The sequence below is a fragment of the Lathamus discolor genome, chromosome 11 (assembly GCF_037157495.1).
Source record: "Lathamus discolor isolate bLatDis1 chromosome 11, bLatDis1.hap1, whole genome shotgun sequence".
Lineage (NCBI taxonomy): Eukaryota > Metazoa > Chordata > Aves > Psittaciformes > Psittacidae > Lathamus > Lathamus discolor.
Window position 1 is genome coordinate 11,888,981 of NC_088894.1, and position 17,600 is coordinate 11,906,580.

The following is a 17,600-nucleotide window of genomic DNA, read 5'->3' on the forward strand; positions in this document are numbered from 1 at the left end:
TGTGCAGATAGAACTGGTCCATCAACTTCAACACGCAGACAAAAATGCTTCCAACAGCACTGTCTGCAATCCAAATTAAACTATGTCTTCAGGCCTCTCAAACCAAAGACATACATCAGAATTATAGAGAATTCATTCATTAGCATCCCTGTGCACCAAGAAGCCTGCCTGTATAACCTGCCCCTTGGCAGAAATACTTCCTAGACTTCTTTCTACATACAGATAGCATTTGATACCGAACAATTGGAAAAAAAGACACATAAAGAAACAGTACTGCAATATACAACATTAAAAGGGCTGCAGAGGGGGGAATCGAGTATTTTGACAGTTTCTTCCCGTTCAGCAGCACATCAGTAATTCCCCAACCGCAAGCTGTTCTCAGGCTAAGGCTGTGGCAGGTAGGACGAAAGGGACAGAACAGGCTTTGCCACCAACTTGCGTAAGTTGCCAATGAATTTCCTTCCTGACTAAAAGGATGTAGCTTTTACCGACTTGTAAGAAATGCTCAGAGAGGAACAAAAGACAAAAGTGTACATGAACATCATATGCCTTTTGCTTGATTCCAAGAAGCCTGGCAAGGAAAGCCACTGCAGAGAGCTGCATGAGAGAATTAAAACCATTTGTAAAAACAAAGAGATGGTCTATTTTTATTTCAGCCATTTCCTTCTTATGGTACAATACATTTCAAAGAAGACAACAATTCATATATGCAAACCACTAAGACAAAACTGGCTGAACTGCTGTAATCTTAGAAATAGAGCAATATTTAAAATGCCTGGTTCTTAAATACCACTGTTGGAAAACAAGATATATTAAACTTGGCACACATGTGAACCCACAGCAGAGAGAATTAAACTGCTTTTAGGAAGACAGAGAAGAGAGCAAAACTTGAATCATGCTACGACAATCAGATTTCGAAACTGTTGGATTAATTGGTATTAACTGGACAGTAATTGGATTAACCCCTTACAAATCACTGCTTTTAGAAACTTATTTTAGCCTTTTAAACTCTTGTTAAAAAAGATTTTGTAATAACATAGTTTCAACACAGTACTGCATTGACTCCAAACTATGCTTCATCCTAATATTTGTGATGAGGATTCAGGAAAATGCTTTTAATGGTTGTGCACACCTGATTTATGTTCTGATCAGTGGACTGGAAGGGAAGCAGTCACCTTGCTACTCACAAAGCAAGACAATGTTTTTCAGTCAAGAAACCAGATATTCCAGCCTATTCCTTTTATGGCTGGAAGTACCCAGGTGTTATTATGGGCTTACAACACAAAGTTGGTTTATAAGGGTTTGTGCTCTTTTATCCATTTCGCGATGGGCAAAACTATTTTCCTGGGCCCCCTCTTGTGGAAGATTATCCTATATAGCAAGATCTTGAAACAGCTGTTGGTTGCAGTTTCTTGAGTATCAAACCCCTGAAAGCAATGAGTACACAATGTTCTTATTTATCTAAGACAACTTACCAAATTTAGCCCAAAACCTGTCTCCATAGTAGGTGGTTTTATTGGATTTGTGTGGCTTCGGTAGCAGGGACCCTGCAGGGGTAACCACTGCGAGAAAAGACCAGGAGCTGTGCCGTGCTGGAGAAAGCCAGCTCCAGGACACCCACCACTAGCGCCAGCTAAGCCCATCAGAGATGCTGGTATTGTCTCTGCAATAACACACTTAACAAAGGGTAAAAACCACAGTGCAGCAGTTGTGTGGGAGAGGAGTGAGAGAATGTGAGAGAAACAACTCTGCAGACACCAAGGTCAGTGAAGAAGAAGTAGGGGAGGAGGTGTTACAAGGTAACAGAGCAGAGATTCACCTCCAGCCCATGGAGAACACCATGGCTGTCCCCTGCAGACCATGGATGATCCCACAGTGGAACAGGCAGATATGCCACAAAGGAAGCTGCAGCCTGTGCAGAGCCCACACAGGAGCAGGCTCCTGGCAGGAGGCTGCAGTCGACCTTGTGAGGTGGGCTGATGCCAACCTTATGAAGTTCAACCATGACAAGTGCAAGGTTCTACAACTGGGTAGGAGCAATCTCAGGCACAGCTACAGATTGGGCAAAGAAGAGATTCAGAGCAGCCCTGCAGAGAAGGACTTGGGGGTGTCAGTCAATAAAAAATTGAACATAAGCCAGCAGTGTGCGCTCGCAGCCCAGAAAGCCAACCGTATCTTGGGCTGCATCAAAAGGAGCGTGACCAGCAGGTCGAAGGAGGTGATCCTGCCCCTCTACTCTGCTCCTGTGAGACCTCACCTGCATTGTGTGCAGTTCTGGTGTCCTCAACATAAAAAGGACATGGAACTGTTGGAACAAGTCCAGAGGAGGGCCACGATGCTGGGGAGGGACTATTCATTAGGGACTGTAGTGAGAAGACAAGGGGTGATGGGTTAAAACTTAAACAGGGAAAGTTTAGACAGGATATAAGGAAGAAATTCTTTCCTGTTAGGGTGGTGAGGCACTGGAATGGGTTGCCCAGGGAGGTTGTGAATGCTCCATCCCTGACAGTGTTCAAGGCCAGGTTGGAAAAAGCCTTGGGTGTCATGGTTTAGTGAGAGGTGTCCCTGCTCATGGCAGGGGGGTTGGAACTGGATGATCTTAAGGTCCTTTCCAACCCTAATTATTCTATGATCCTATGAAAGAAGCCCATGCAGGAAGAGGTTTGCTGGCAGGACCTGTGGTCCATGGGGACCCACACCGGAGTGTGTTCCTGAAGGACTGCATCCCATGGAAAGGACCGATACTGGAAAAGTTCTTAAAGAACCACAGCCCATGGGAAAGCCCCACACTGGAGAAGTTTGTTAAGTATTGTATCCCATGGGAGGGACTCCACAATGGAGCACATAGGGAAATACCCCTTTAGCACCTGCAAATACCAAAGTTCATCTGACCTTACACTATTCCTGTTATTAGGACTGTTAGACATCTCTAAAAAGAAAAAAAAAAAAGGCATCAACTTTTAGCAATCAGAACTTCTACATCTTGTAAAAATTAATTACGGCTTTTTTTTTGATTCTTCCACTTCCTTGCAGTGTGAACCATGTCCTACATGGAGCTTGGGGAAAATACAGGTTAAAAATAAACTGTGCTGTAACTTCAGGGACATCCTTCCTCAGAGAAGACAAGACAATTGCAAAGACTGAAGCAATGTCATTGGTAGACATGTGCTGACAGAGCCCTAATGCGCAAAACCCCCTTTTATATTTTACTTTTTAAAAACAACATTGTTAGATTTCCAGGTTTTTAAAAGAAAGTACTTCAAAAGTATAAACGTTTTCCTGTGGTAACCTTAGAGGAGAATTTTCTCAAGGGAAAAGCTGGTGGTGTGGCCAGGTGGTTATGAGCAGTTACTGGTAACTGTGCACTACCAGTACACCAAGCAGGTAGCCAAAACCATTTACTATTTGCTTTGAATTGTGTTTTGAATTGCAGCTGTTTCATTAAACCAATATTCTGTAGCATGCAACCTTGGTTACACTTTACCTAAGGAAGATTGTACCCTAACACCCTACCTGCTCAGAAGTACATGAATTTGTTTCGTAATTCAGAGATTATTTTTCTCAAAACTACTCATATTTTAATTGCAACAGAGAGCTCTGAGCACAAAGAAGCACTGAAGAGATGGAGTCCAAAAGAGTTACAAAACAGAGTTACCAAAAGCAGGAATAGTTATGTTCTGTTTGCTCTATAAAAATCTCATTTTGCCCCACAGCTACATTAATGCTTCAGCTGGCTCTGAGGCTAAAAGGTTCCTACAAAGCAAAATCCCAGTCTTGAGCATCTCAAATATTAATGCTGGTGATTGCAACAGGTAATTTTAGACCTTACCGTGAAAGACAAAAAGGAAATTCTCTGAAGAACTTCACCGAAGTCTCTTCCTGCATGTTACTATGGAAGGGGAAGGATGGAATTTATCTTGAAGCCTCCACTTATCACTGCATTAGCTATGTGATATGGTAGTGAGAAGAGATGGACGCACAAATCCATGAGCCATAAGCCACTATATTCATGTTATTAAATTGATTTTTAATTAGGGCAATGAAATAATCGTAATGTTATCACCCAGAACAAAAATTTTTAGTCACAATTGTAAGTTATTTTTATTCCTTTAAGCAATTTTCATACTTGTAATTTATCAACTGATGATTACCTGGAAGAGATACCTCAAATCACCTCTCTTTTACCCATCTTTTTGCAGTTTTAACAGTTATTCTGAAATGCAAGTTAGTAGAAATAGTGAGGAGAAACACAAATTAACATTTCCATATTTCAAACAAAGATACTCAATGATTAAAAGTTACTCCACATAAAACAAATGAACAAAACCTGCCAAGATAAAAATACCACACCATAAGATAAGTAAATTTTTCCCTGTTATGGTTAGACAACGACAGACAAGGGGACAAATTATACACAACAGACACTGATTTAAAGCTGGGATACAAAGACTCTCACACAGAATGAGGAGAGTTTGGTTTTACTCTCAGACATTTCTGAACACAGCCTAACCAACTGTCAAGCAGCACTTATATCTTCTCTCTCAGAACCTTCCCATGTATATTTTTGTTCAAGTTTCTCAATACAATGACAGCAAGTGACACTGTAGTTTCACACTAACACATATCCTAACGCATAAATGTGCACAAACACCTCACACTGAGCCTCCTGCATGTCCCTGCCACACTGCTACTGAAATATATCAAGAAAAACAAACCATATTTAACATGAAACTTAAAATATGAAGGTACCTAAAGATGAATTCCTTAGGAATTCAATTCCTCTCAGTATTTGCAATAATATGGAGAAACACAGTGAATAACCGGGGACCAGGGGAACTCCAAAGAGAACAGCCTCTCTACCCCAAGCAGCTACCTTCCTGTCACATTCAACTATAACTTCCATCTCATGAGATATTTCTCAGTTAAGGTAATTTAATTCTTTCAGGACTTCATGCAAACTGTAAATCAAACTGCTTTACTAAAATCAGAGGGCAAAGGTAATAGTTCTAAAAAAAAAAAAAAAAAGAAATTATATGACAAGATTTATTTTATGATTTAATTCTTAAATGTGTAATTATTTTTTCAGCACGTTTGTACATATATGTTTGCATATTCATTTCCTAAGGCTCTCATTTGAAAGACTACGAGCTTCTAATCTAAATCCTTCTGAACCATTCTCCATCTCACTGTTTTCCAAAAATAATTCCAGGGTTAGGGAACGTAACAGGTATTCCTTTAATACCTTTGGATGTGTGTTTACATGCACCTTTTGTTAATGAACATCCACTTAAATGTTTCTCTTTCAGTTTAGGTTTCTTTCTGGTTCATTTCTTTTTTCTTCCTGAAGACTTTTCCTGCTTCATTTTGTACACTTGTTCCTACTGCACACATTCAAGGGAAACTAAAAGAATTCATTTCTAAAAGTTGTATTTAAAAATAGGTTTATTCCTTTTTAGGTCATATTAGCTTATTGCACTGTCTCATGGCTCCTAAGCTTCACTGAGGGAAATACCTGCCAAAACAGATTCTTCTTTTATTAGAGCCATTGTACTTGAATCTTTCTCAAAGCTCCTTGTACACACCTCTCAAATACTGTAGTTGACTTGTCTTTTTACTGTTATAGCATCTTTTAAAATGGCAATAGCCTTTTTCCAGGGCTGACAGGCTTTAAACTCTCACTGTACCTTCCTTAACCAGATTTGCTGTGGCCATGTCCACATCAGCAGCTAGCAAAATGTAACAGCAGAGGGGGTAGATAGTAAGAGGGGTCCAAAGCCCCAATACCAACACTGTACACATTTCTGGAGTTTGAGTTTTGGAACAGCTTTACTCTGATCACACAGCCCCACACCAGTGGGACTGCAGCTTCCAGTTTAGTTTTATGCAGAAGCCAGTCAGCTTTTCTGACCCAAGCTCACCACAAGTCAAACCAAAGCACAGTCTGTGAGAACAATCAGGGGACTCACTTCCAAAGTGGACTCCTTGTCCACATAAAAACAATTATAACACTAATGCAGCTGCCTTCCCTGTTTCCCGTTCCCCTGCTCCTCTGTGCGATGCATGCTAGCCACATGGAAACCCTCCACAGTTCTAAGTTATGTTCACTGACTAGCTCATTCTATTGCATTAATTCCCAGCTCGTGGATGTAAAGTATTTTCATGCATGAGTATGCTTAGTCACTTTGTGTCAGGACTTCTGTCTTTCACTCTGTTTTGACAGCTTCAGAGTAGATTCTTCCATAGAATGTTTTTCTTTATAAAAAGATAAAAAGGAAACCCCAAAGTTCCTCACTCTCCATCATTGCTTTTTCCCTTCTACACAAAATAAAGGCTAGAAAATTTTTCCTGCAAAACTACTGGAAAGACATGACCATAGCAGTTAAAACTAAATAAATAACGATCCTCTTAGACAAACAGATTGACTGCATTTAAAGCATGTATCTATTTAACTCGAATGACTAATGCACAAAATACTTGTGTCTGCAAACAGGCTAAGAGATAGTGTTTCTCTGAGACCCGCAGCAATGGGATGGACCACAGAACTACTTGTTTCATGTGGAAGTAAACCCAGTAACTGAGTATTGCTACCATGTAAACACAAATGTTTCTTTTTACAAGAGGGATATATTTCAGGAAGTATCAAGAGATGCTAAAACCAGAAATTCTTTTTCCCCATCCATTATGTGTGCTAGAGAAAATAATTTGCTAAAACTAACATTTCTGATAAATCTCTGAAGTTTGAGCTCCGTGAAGCCCAAACTGCCATGCAAAAGTGAAAAGGTCAGTCAGCTCCTCTGAGTGACTCCCCATTCCCAGGTACTGAAAAAGGTGTATGTCACGCCTTGGGTCAAAAGAACAAGACTAACGACCCAAGAAACTACAGGCTGGTCAGTCCCCTCTCAATCCCAGGGAAGGTCAGGGAGCAAATTCTCATCAGAGCCATTTATTAACATATTATAGACAGAAGGTGATTTGGATTAGTCAGCATGGATTTATGAAGGGGAAATCACTTTTGGCCAAACTGACAGCTTTCTATGATGAGAAACAGCAGTGACAGCAGTGGATGCTAGTTACCCTTGACACTGTCTCATACAACATCCTCACAGACAAAATGACATATGGGTCAGACAGAACCATGGGGTGAACTGAAAACCTGGCTGAGCTGCAAGACCCGAGGGGCTGTGGTCAGCAGGATACCTCTCAGCTAAAGGCCAATCCTTAGTGCCGTAGCCCAGGGTACACACTTGGCCAACACTGTGCAACTTCATTTATCAGCTGGACAACGGGACCAAGCTCACCCTCAGCAAATACGCTGATGAAACAGAAGTTCCACAAAAGGAAGTGCAAAATTCTGCACCTGAAAAGGAATAAACCCATGTGCCATTTTACACTTCATATGCACACCGATTGCTGTCTTACTGTAATTTTCTTTTGCCATGGTAAGAAACCTCATAAAACTTCACACAGTGCTGCCTTGGAGCCTGCGGTATACCTTCATTATTTACATAACATCAGAGGTGGGGAAGTTACTGAATATAATGGTTGATATTCTGTTTATTCAAAAAGACATTTTACTTTGCTGATGGCAGGTGTCAAGCTGTTCATACCTTTAAGAATTTCCTTCATTTTAACTCATATCACAGTAACTTTCCAGAGCAGATCTGGAGAGTAAACAATATGTTGCTCCATATCTCTCTTACACATGATAAAGCCTCTGTCCCCACCCCTGCAGCACTTACAATCAAATTACACTAAAAATATCCTATGTGTAACAAATTTGGACTGCTGTATCACTTAAAGGATGCTGATCTCCTAAGAACTTCTCAAAGTTTCTGACATATCTGTATAAATTAATCCAAACCTCAGTGAGAAAGAATGGCAATGAAGTTTCTCTTACAATATAAAAACCAAACAACGATACTGCCAAAAATCCCAGTGACATATACAGGTATTTTGATTGTGGAGGCACAATATAGCTGCATACCAAACTGATAAATCCACATCAGTGTGCTGCTCTACCACTTCAGCCTTATGTTTTTAACATATCCACTAACTTTCACTCATTTCACAGTTCCCAGTGCATACATTTAGCTCCCTTATCTCATTATTACAGAAATACCACAGAGCATCACAGTTCACATGACAGTTTTATGTTATTTCCCAATTAAAATGGGGGAAATCATTAACCTTCATAAACAAATTTCAGAAACTGCAGAACTTCTTTTGATGCTCAGGGAAAGAGAGCTAAAACACTGGTAGATCTATTGGAGAACCACTTGAGCTTTAACTACTCTGACTGCTTATTTTGTGCTTTGGCATCAGAAGAAAACTACTGGTTTTGTATCGCAGCTATTTTTAACTGTATTTCAAAGGCATTACTTCTGAAGTGTCAGTAAGAAGCAACCTCTATATTATCAACTCTCACAACAACAAAATGCAAGGCCACCACCTTCTGTTCCACCATCTACCTTGCAGCTTTAGAACAAGTCACTTTAGAAAAAGTTATATATTCAGTTCCTAACAGAGGACAGAATCTACTCAGGACTTTGTAATCTCCAGCCGTTAGTTTTTCTTCTTGTTTACAGCTCAATGCTTGCTACAACATATATCCCTATTCCATTCGCACCACTCTGTTGAATATTTAGTGACTCACACATACCCTTATTCAAACTAAGATACATAAAGGTTTTAACTCTGGGGGGATGGAAATAGAAAGTTTGACCACTATATTACACTATTACCTGTAATCATTACTAACAACCTCACCCACTATTAGTTATTTTACAGATTGTTGTTAAAAGAAGCCTTTTGAAAGGATGGTGTTTACTAGCAGTCTAGAAACCCAGAACCAAAACCAGATCCTGTCACCTGTTAAGATATTCTTCAACCACAGAGTAAAGCTGGTACCTATATTAACCTTAACATGGTTCTTTAGTATGCTCCGTTCAGAACTGTACAGCATGCAACACACCTTGTTTTCAAAGAGTGTTCAACAGCACTGAGGAAGCGCTGTACACCTGTACAAAGGTGCCTCTCTCTGGGGCAGTAATGATGAAGAGATCCCCAGACACACCTCATGAACACAGATAAAAAGGGCCATAGAAATATCAGCAGAAAGATGCTGGTGAATGATATTGCCCAACAAAAACTACTTTGCTGAACAGGCTGTCACTGGAGGTATCCAAGCAATAAACTAAGCCAAAACAGACTGCACAGATCTGCAACTCAACCTGGCAAGGCTCAAAGAACTGCTTCATTCTCTACTACCAGTGGCAATCACAAACCTGAGCTTTGCTGATTATTTGGAATCTCTTGAAAAAGAAAAAGTTCTTTGTTGCTTGTACTTGCTTTAACAAATTAGACAGTACAAGATACAGTTCCTCTTGATTAACTTGGACTCTGCTGTAAGAGCAAGAACTTCCGTACCCAATGCACTGAAATTCTTACAGTTACCAAGAATGTATGTACATTGCCCCATAAGAAAAATAAGCTGCTTCTCTGAATACTCTTACGCATTACAAATAATCAAAGAAATTAGAACTGGAAATCCAGTATTTGCAACAAAATGAAGTAATATTCCCATGTGTTAAATTCAGTGCCAGCTGGAAATAAAGTTTGCCTATTTCCAACCTAAATTATGCTTTACTGAAGTAAAATACACGAAGCCAAAAGATGTAATGGAAATGAGAATTTCTGGGAGGGTGAGGGGGAAATTGAGATGATTTAAGTAAACAACAAGATATCTGAAAGTCTGCTATGGGTCACTGTCTTTTTTAGAACTGCAAACTGCTGCAAGCACAATCTTATGTTGCAGAGGAATCATCTTCATGCTTTCTAATTCCAACAGAAGTCCACCACCTGCTTCCTGGGAATCTTTTGCAAGTGACCAGATGGCAACAGGAAAGCATAGCCAGGAGGGGACAACAAAATCACCCCAACCCCGCAACATTCAACTGCTTGTTACATTCCAGCCCATGCCTCTGAAAAATAAATCAGAAATTATAGGAAAAAGATGGATTAGAACTGCACCACTACTTCAACATTCTCGGCACTTCCATTAACTGGGGTTTTGTGGGGCTGCCCTTAAACCCTTTTGCCCTTTATCAGAAGATAAAGTAGGGTTCTCTTCTGAAACCTTTGGACTCTGAAACCCAAGACTTCCAATTGTAGCAATAAATAAAATCCCTGACTGAAAGTTTCAGTCTTTATGCCCCATATCTTCTACGAAAAACTGACAACAGCACACTTAAAAGAGCAGGTTTATGCGCTAACAACAAGTTTTAATTGCATCCTTCAGCTCCCAGGGAATCACCATACTGCAGGGACACAAAGCCCACAGGTATGTGAAGAAGCTTAGAACTGCCTCTTAAACTGAAACTTGACAGCGAGCCAGAGGTAAGTGCACAGTAAGAATGACAGCAGCACAGTTATCAGGGGAGCACACAGTCCTACTGTAGCAGTCTGATATTGCTGAAAGAGTCTCCCACCTTCCTCTTCATGTTCCTCCTAGTCACGCATGGGGACTCCTAGTCCGCATCTTTGTGCCAATTCTGCTGTTGAACTGACACTCACTGACCTGTTTAAATTCAGCAAATCCTCAGGAAGAAGAGAAGCCCAGAGTTCCTGAGAACTGAAAAACTAGTTTTAGTTTTATTTTTAATAAAATAGGCATACTTTGCATGCCCTGACAAACCCTCCTATACAAGGAGCTTAATACAGTGTGAACACACTTACTACACCATACATACACTCCTTCATGGCTTACCCATCCATGCAAAATGTGGCAAACCAAGAAGGTACACACACACACTAGAGTAAAAGTCTGTAGGGTCATAATGCTGCGTAATGACCTCCTTAATCAGCACAGGAGTCTTCCAGATGCAAATCCTGAGTCTACATGTGAGGAGGTCTGACAATTTTGTTCAGACAAGTTTTATTTAGCTTGTAATGCATAAAACCATTCCTGTATTTGATTGTAAGTTGTGACAGCAGAAATACAAAATACAGAGTTTACCATTTTAAAAATAGGAAGTGAAAGATCAAAAAGCAAAGCAATCCCAGCTGTGGTACGGGCTTTCTCTATAGATAGATCCTATCCCTATCATTACTGTCTACAAAGTCCCTGCCCTCTTAACTCCAACATTATCCACCCTTAACTGTCCATTCATTTTGTTTGTATTTTCTACAGTCAAACAGAAGTTCACAGCTTTGAGGTGAACACACATTAATTTGAGAGCATTTTCACCTCTAACATCACCATTGGGAACAGCATTATTTTGTTCAGACATTCACATCCCAGGTGAAAGCAAGATGATTCTTAAGTGTCACCTTTGCTTTACTAATTCAAGTTGTCACTAATGCCATAAGTCTCATAGTTTTGAGGGCCTGACTGCGGTGGGAAGAAAGGGAAAAGAATAAAGTATGATACACTACACCTCACAGGATTATGTTTAAAACCTTTACACCACTGAAAATACCTAAATGATCCACCAGCAATGGCAAAAGGTTTCCACACAGAACAAACACACTCACCCAAGTTAGATTTCAGAAGAGGGGTTAAAGGCACTGATCCGACGGTGCACAAAAAAGAACAATGAGAACACCCTCACCTTGTGATCACTTATTCATTGACGTGAACTAGATCTGGTTCAAGCAAATGTTTAACAAATGTAGCATTGCTCTGGAAATCGGTCATTCTAAATACACAGCACATGCTGCATTTGTAAAAGGCAAAGATATGCTCACACTTTAGAATATCATGTTAAACTCAATTTAACAAGCACAAAATGGAGTACAGCCATTATCTGCAGAAGTACTGCCCACTGTCAAGTCTTCCTCTGTATCTTCAGCTTCAGATGATGAACACTTTTGAATGGAATTAAAATAAACTAACACAATGTAAAACAAACCCAAAAGTTCAGGTGACAGCTATTTAGTCTGAATAGCTATAGAAGGAAGGTGGTCAGAGTGCTTTCCTAAACCCTCAGCGTGGTCCTCCTCTTTCCTGTTATCATTATACCCATTCTTCCATTCCAAGCAGCTGGAATAAGAAGCTGCTTTGAGGACTACATCATTGATGACAACATGTGCCCTGGATGAATTGTGTACACTGAAGAACAGAGGCAGCCTTGCTATCCTTACACAGAAAACAAGCCAGTGTCACACTGCTACTTTTTACCTTCTAAGCTCCTGTATTTTCTTTTTCCTCACTTCCTTTACAGAGTGAAGTGCCCTTCATATGCAGGATCACCCCAGGAGGTCGTAACTTGAAGAGACAGTAACAGGTGTCCAACTACAGGTAAAATCTAGTGAAAATATGCAGTTCCCCACTTTTACAAAGGTTAGTAAGCCTGGTTAAAGATCAGACCAAACACATTATCATCTCGTGAACATTTTTATATTAATTTCATATTAATCCCAATATTTTTTATCTAGTCTCTGAAATTATGTGTTTACAGCGGTAGGAAACACACACATACACATAAACACAAGGCACTTACAGAGGTAAACCCTGTGAAGAGAATTTAATCAGTGATTCAATGGTCAATTAGTTCAACTCTGACAAGCCAAAGTAAAAACTCTTTAAAGTTGAGGAATCCTTATAAAGAATCAGCTCACTCCAGCCAGCTGCTCTGCAAATAAATGAAGAGAAGAGCAGCTCATGGCACTGGCAGAGCAAGATCCAAGGTGTCAGAAAAGTACATACAAATGCAGTATTTGGAGCAGCAGGTCTTAATTCATTCAAACATTTATGAAACCAGCAGTGAAGAAATAATATTTGGATATGTGAGCACTCTAACTGTCAAGCAAGAATAATGATTATTAATATATAATTAAAAGACAGCACTGGGGATAGGGGCAGGCACTCGAATGGTTACCGACCAGAAGTACGTTAAAAATTAACACAATCTGCTCTTCCATGTCTCAGCACTTCTTCTTCAGCTTGCTCAGCACCCAGCCTTCGTTAGTTTTTTGCACTGCACTGGACAAGACAAAGCTAAAAGGGGCAGTAATCACAAATTACTTGTACTGGCAAAAGATCCATCACAATCACGCGAAACTGAAGGAATCAAAGAGCCCATTTTATTTTTAAGTAAATTAACATGCTCCCAGTCACAAATTATATTCTTGATGGATATTTCACTGCAAATGGCCATCCACTTGTTGAATAAAAGAATGAAAGAGAACCAGATTATAAACCTGCCTTTACTATGTCTTTTTCTATTCAAGATTGCTTTAAACCTTAACTGATCTTTCTTTTCCTTAGCATTAAGCTTTTAAAAAGATAACCACATATAGAGCTAATACTAAGAGAGAAAAAGTCTATTGAAAGGCTACCCTTGACAAAAAACTAGGCCTCTAAAGAACAGAAAACAGAGCATAAAGATTTCATAGAGGCTGATATTAACACCCTCTTCTTGAAAGCTCCAGTTTCTGTATTATCACCTACCAAAGTCCAAATACAAGATCTGCACATTTTGGGTAAAAGGTAAGTCACCCAAGTTTCACTTTTCCTTGATTAGAAACAAGGTTCCACACAATAAAACTTTAACAATCCACCTGAACAGACCTTTTCCTGCTTACCAACAATACCATTTGAGTCTAAACTCTGAACTTCAAAAATCAATGATCTAAATGCAAACATGCAAGTAGTTCTTCTCATGCCTGAAACAATAGGTCTCTCCTACCAGCATGGTTTAGAATAGCACAGGCAGGTGGGTGGAAAGCAGGCATTATCAGTTTCTAAATGGGAGGACTGTAATAAAACTTAAAAAAGAGAGAGAACAGCATATTAACATACTGCCAAGTTTAAAAAATGATTTGAATAACCAGCATAACAAGATCTAGTATCGTGTTTCCTCAGAGAGGGGGGTAAAAATGTGCCCTTGATGTTTTACCAGGAAGTTTGTTCTATGCCCGTGTATAGTAAAAGCAGAAATTGCCAGCATAACTGAAGAGCTGGTCATACAAAATAGGGCCTTGGCTGCTTTAAAATATTCTTCCCCAATTTGTCACAATCCTGTCATTTCTATTGAGTGTAATTTCAAATTCTTACGAAGAAAATGATCAGTCCTTCAACTGCAGCAACTCTGCACTACAGCAAGTAAAACCAGAATGCCAGTCTCTTACAGAAAATGTTCAAGTCCATATTGCTTTATCCTTCACAAAAGAGGGATGAACAGATAAGAGGAATGAAGTAGAAAAACTACCTTTCCCTCTCCAAACCGCAGACACAGAATTAGCTCATATAACAGTCAAATCAAGCCCAAGGATTGCATAAAATTGTTAAAAATACTCAACTTATGAGACAGTAAAAAGTAAATATCTAGAAAAAACAGAACCCTTCCAAGCTAGACTACAATCATGGCTTGTCTATTTCGTCTTCTGAGGTAACCACACACTTCAAAGTGCTTCTATAGCTGGCCAAAGTACGGTTACAGGCAGCAGCTGAGACAAATACTCTCCTCTAGGTTATGCACACGTACTCACTTTCCTCAGGTGTAAGGGCACAAAGTAGTTCCTTCAATTACATGCAAGTGCAGCAGACTGACAAGAATTAGAACATTACATGAACATTACTGGCTAGCCAAACAGAAAGGCTTCGCAATAAACAGCACTCCCAGAAGTTTCACCATTACCATTTGCAAGGGGTTTATCCTCTGCTCTAACCCTACAGACTCTTTTCCTTGCTTTTAAGCAGAAATCAACTGAAAAACAACATGAAAACCACTTCACTATGGTTGAACAGATTTACCACTTGGTTTAAACAGCTTAAATTTACAAAATATGGTCATTTAGATGCTATCCACTGATAATGCTGTTGAGAAGCCACTTATCCATCACATATGATCTACAATAGAAGAAAATGGATTGATTTTGTACACCTCTCAAGAAATATTTTTCAAGTAATGCTAAGGCGAGCTTGCCTAGAAACAACCATTAATTTCAACTCTACAAGAGAAACATCATGCTACATTAGTTAGTACCTGTCTTCTTATTTGTTCTGTAGTTAACTTTCCCAAACCATTTTGAAACTCGGAAACAAAGAAACACAACAACTTCATATTTCACATCTGTTCCACCACAGAACGAACAGAACTTTAAGGGGGGAGAGAAAATTGAGGGAAGAAAACAAGGAGACGCCACTTAACTAATAAATTCATGTAAATAATCTTCTCTCAATCTCTCTTAAGCCCCAAAGTAACTGTTTAATCTGTAAGAAGCTTTCAAAGTTAGCACTCAGAAGTCTCAGTTATTTTCCACTGCAACATCATCTTGCACATGCACTGTATCAGGTCTTTCCTTTGAAGACAAGAAAATTCACTTCGGATCAGAATGCTACATATTATTTCACTGATCACTGGGAGGGGAACGTGTTCAGTGCACCGATTAAAACTGTCAGACACTACAACTACCAATGCACACCACAGCAAGTTTAGATTCAAATGGCTGTAGCAAAGAGCAATGTAACTGGCATTACACCAGAACTGCTTTGGACTTTCATTGTGAGAGAAAAGAGTTTAAATTTGGTTGTTGGGTTTTTGTGGGTTCGGGGTTTTTTGGGGTTTTTTAACATTTATTTTTTTTTTAAGCACTACAATCCTCAGAATCTAAGTCTGCAGTTCGTATTTAATTTTTAAACATCTATGCCTTATTTCAGATAAATACAAGCAAGCAAAGCTGGATCTACTGTCATACCCTCAAGAGTGACTGTCACTTTACAAGTATCTGTCTGTATCCCTCTCCTTTTCCCTCTGAAAAGGGTGAGTGTCAGGGTAGCAGACACCAAACAAAGTTATGAGAAACTCACTAAAATAAGCAATAATATATTGGGAAAATATGGTCTAAACTACCCTGGTTTCTGACTTCTTTGTCTGTAACTAAACTATAGATAAGTTTTGCTGGGGATATTTTCTGAAGCTTCAAGGGTAAAGGATGGCACAAAATGATAACAGATATCTCAAATGCTACACCTGCCTTTTCCTCTGCATCACACACAGCTCTGAAGTTCTTTTTGCCGTTTAACATCACAAGTTACAGCTGAATTCTTGGCTATCAGAGCCACTAAAGGCATGCTCAAAACCACCATATTCTGCTTTTATCTGGATACTATTGCTATACAAGGTCAAAGACACCTTCTTTGGAAGCAGGAGGTGTAACGGCTGGAACTTGTGTTTCCAAAATAGAGCGGTGGCACCAGCGCTGCCATTCTGCTGTGTTTACAAGAGCGAACACAGTTAAGTATAAACCTCCAGCTACAGTCACGCTTTATCACTGGGAAACATTACTTCAAGGTACGGCTGTACCCTGACGAGACAAAGGCAGCGAAGCTTCGCAAAGAGGCTGCAGCGTGAACTAGAGGGGCCCCAGGACGAAGAGGGACGCGCTCTTCAGAGGAGCTAAATACGAAGGCTTGATAGGGCTGCGTTACGGACCGACTGCCGGAAAACAAAGCCTCCGACGGGAGCGAATCCCCAGAGCCCAAAGAGGGCGAAGGTTTCGAGGTTAATCTAAGCGACACGGAGCCTGGAAAAGGCGGCAGGGGCAAATACTGCTGGGGACAACGGGAGCAAGCGATGCAGAGATGGGGGAAAACAGGGGCCCTAGCCCGGGGTCCGGCAGGTGTCCCAACCCGCCGGAACGAAGGAGCTCCCCAGAGCAGGCCGGCAACGTCGGCAGAAGGGCGGCAGAGCCAGGCAGCCCTCGCAGGGCAGCGCCGGGGTCCCGGCACCGCCGCCCCGTGCCCCGCGGAGAGAATGACGCTGCCGTCCCAGCCCGACCTCCGGCCCAAGAGCTACTCCCGCCACGGCCTGGGGTGGCAACGCGGGCGGAGAGAGGCTCCCTCAGCGAGGCCCTCCCGGGGCGAGAAGCCCCTCAAGCAGCCAGGCCTACGCCCGCCGGGGTCCCTCTCGCCCCCCTGCCTCGGCACGGCCGCCGAGGGAAACGCCGGGGAGCGCTGGGGAACGCCGCTCCCTGCAGAGCCCCAACCCCACCGTGCCCGCCACCGCCTCCCGCTGCCCGCCCCGTCCGCGGCGCGAACCCCGCTCCCTCACCGGGCACGGGCGCAGCGGCTGCTCCGTTCCCCGGCCAAGATGGCAGCGGCTCCAGACCGGCCTAAGGCAGCGACTTCGCAAAGTCGGGCGGGAGCTGCGCATGCGCCGAGTCCCTTCCGGGCCACCGCCTCGCCGTGACTACAGTTCCCGGCGTGCTCCGCGGCGGGTTCGGCGTGGTGGGTCGGCCCGGCCGGCGGTGCCCGACTTCCGGCTCGGTGGCGGGGCGAGTTGTGCGCGCGGGCCGTGGCGGTGGGGGCGCTGGGCGCTCCGCAGCACTCGGCTCCCGGGGCAAGACTGGGCTTTGGCCGTGAGGGAGCCGCTTGGGCCTGGTCCTCACCTCACGTGCCACAGAAACCATACGGGCCAGGGCCCTGGAAGGGGTTGTGTGTGTATGTACACACAGCGCATACACAGAATTCGAAATCGTAGCATCAGCTCGGTTGGAAAGGACCTCTAAGCTCATCCAGTCCAACCATGGCCCAGCACTGCCAAGGCCACCACTAACCCCTGGCACTGAGGGCATCGTCTGCACTGGTGTGAACACTT

The 17,600-nt window shown here is 41.8% G+C and overlaps 1 protein-coding gene across 2 annotated transcripts in view; it reads right to left on the minus strand.

Annotated features, from left to right (window-relative positions):
* The window catches only part of ITCH (itchy E3 ubiquitin protein ligase), a 60,955-nt gene extending 43,793 nt beyond the window's left edge, over positions 1-17,162 (minus strand). Inside the window, exon 1 of one of the 2 annotated variants that reach the window (XM_065691273.1) lies at positions 17,055-17,162. In XM_065691273.1, coding sequence (XP_065547345.1) covers positions 17,055-17,156 — 102 coding nt within the window. In that variant the 5' untranslated portion in view covers positions 17,157-17,162. Of the gene's footprint in view, positions 1-11,532; positions 11,551-17,054 lie in introns of those variants that run through there. The other variant, XM_065691274.1, reaches the window with a different exon arrangement.
* Positions 17,163-17,600: the final 438 nt, after the last annotated feature.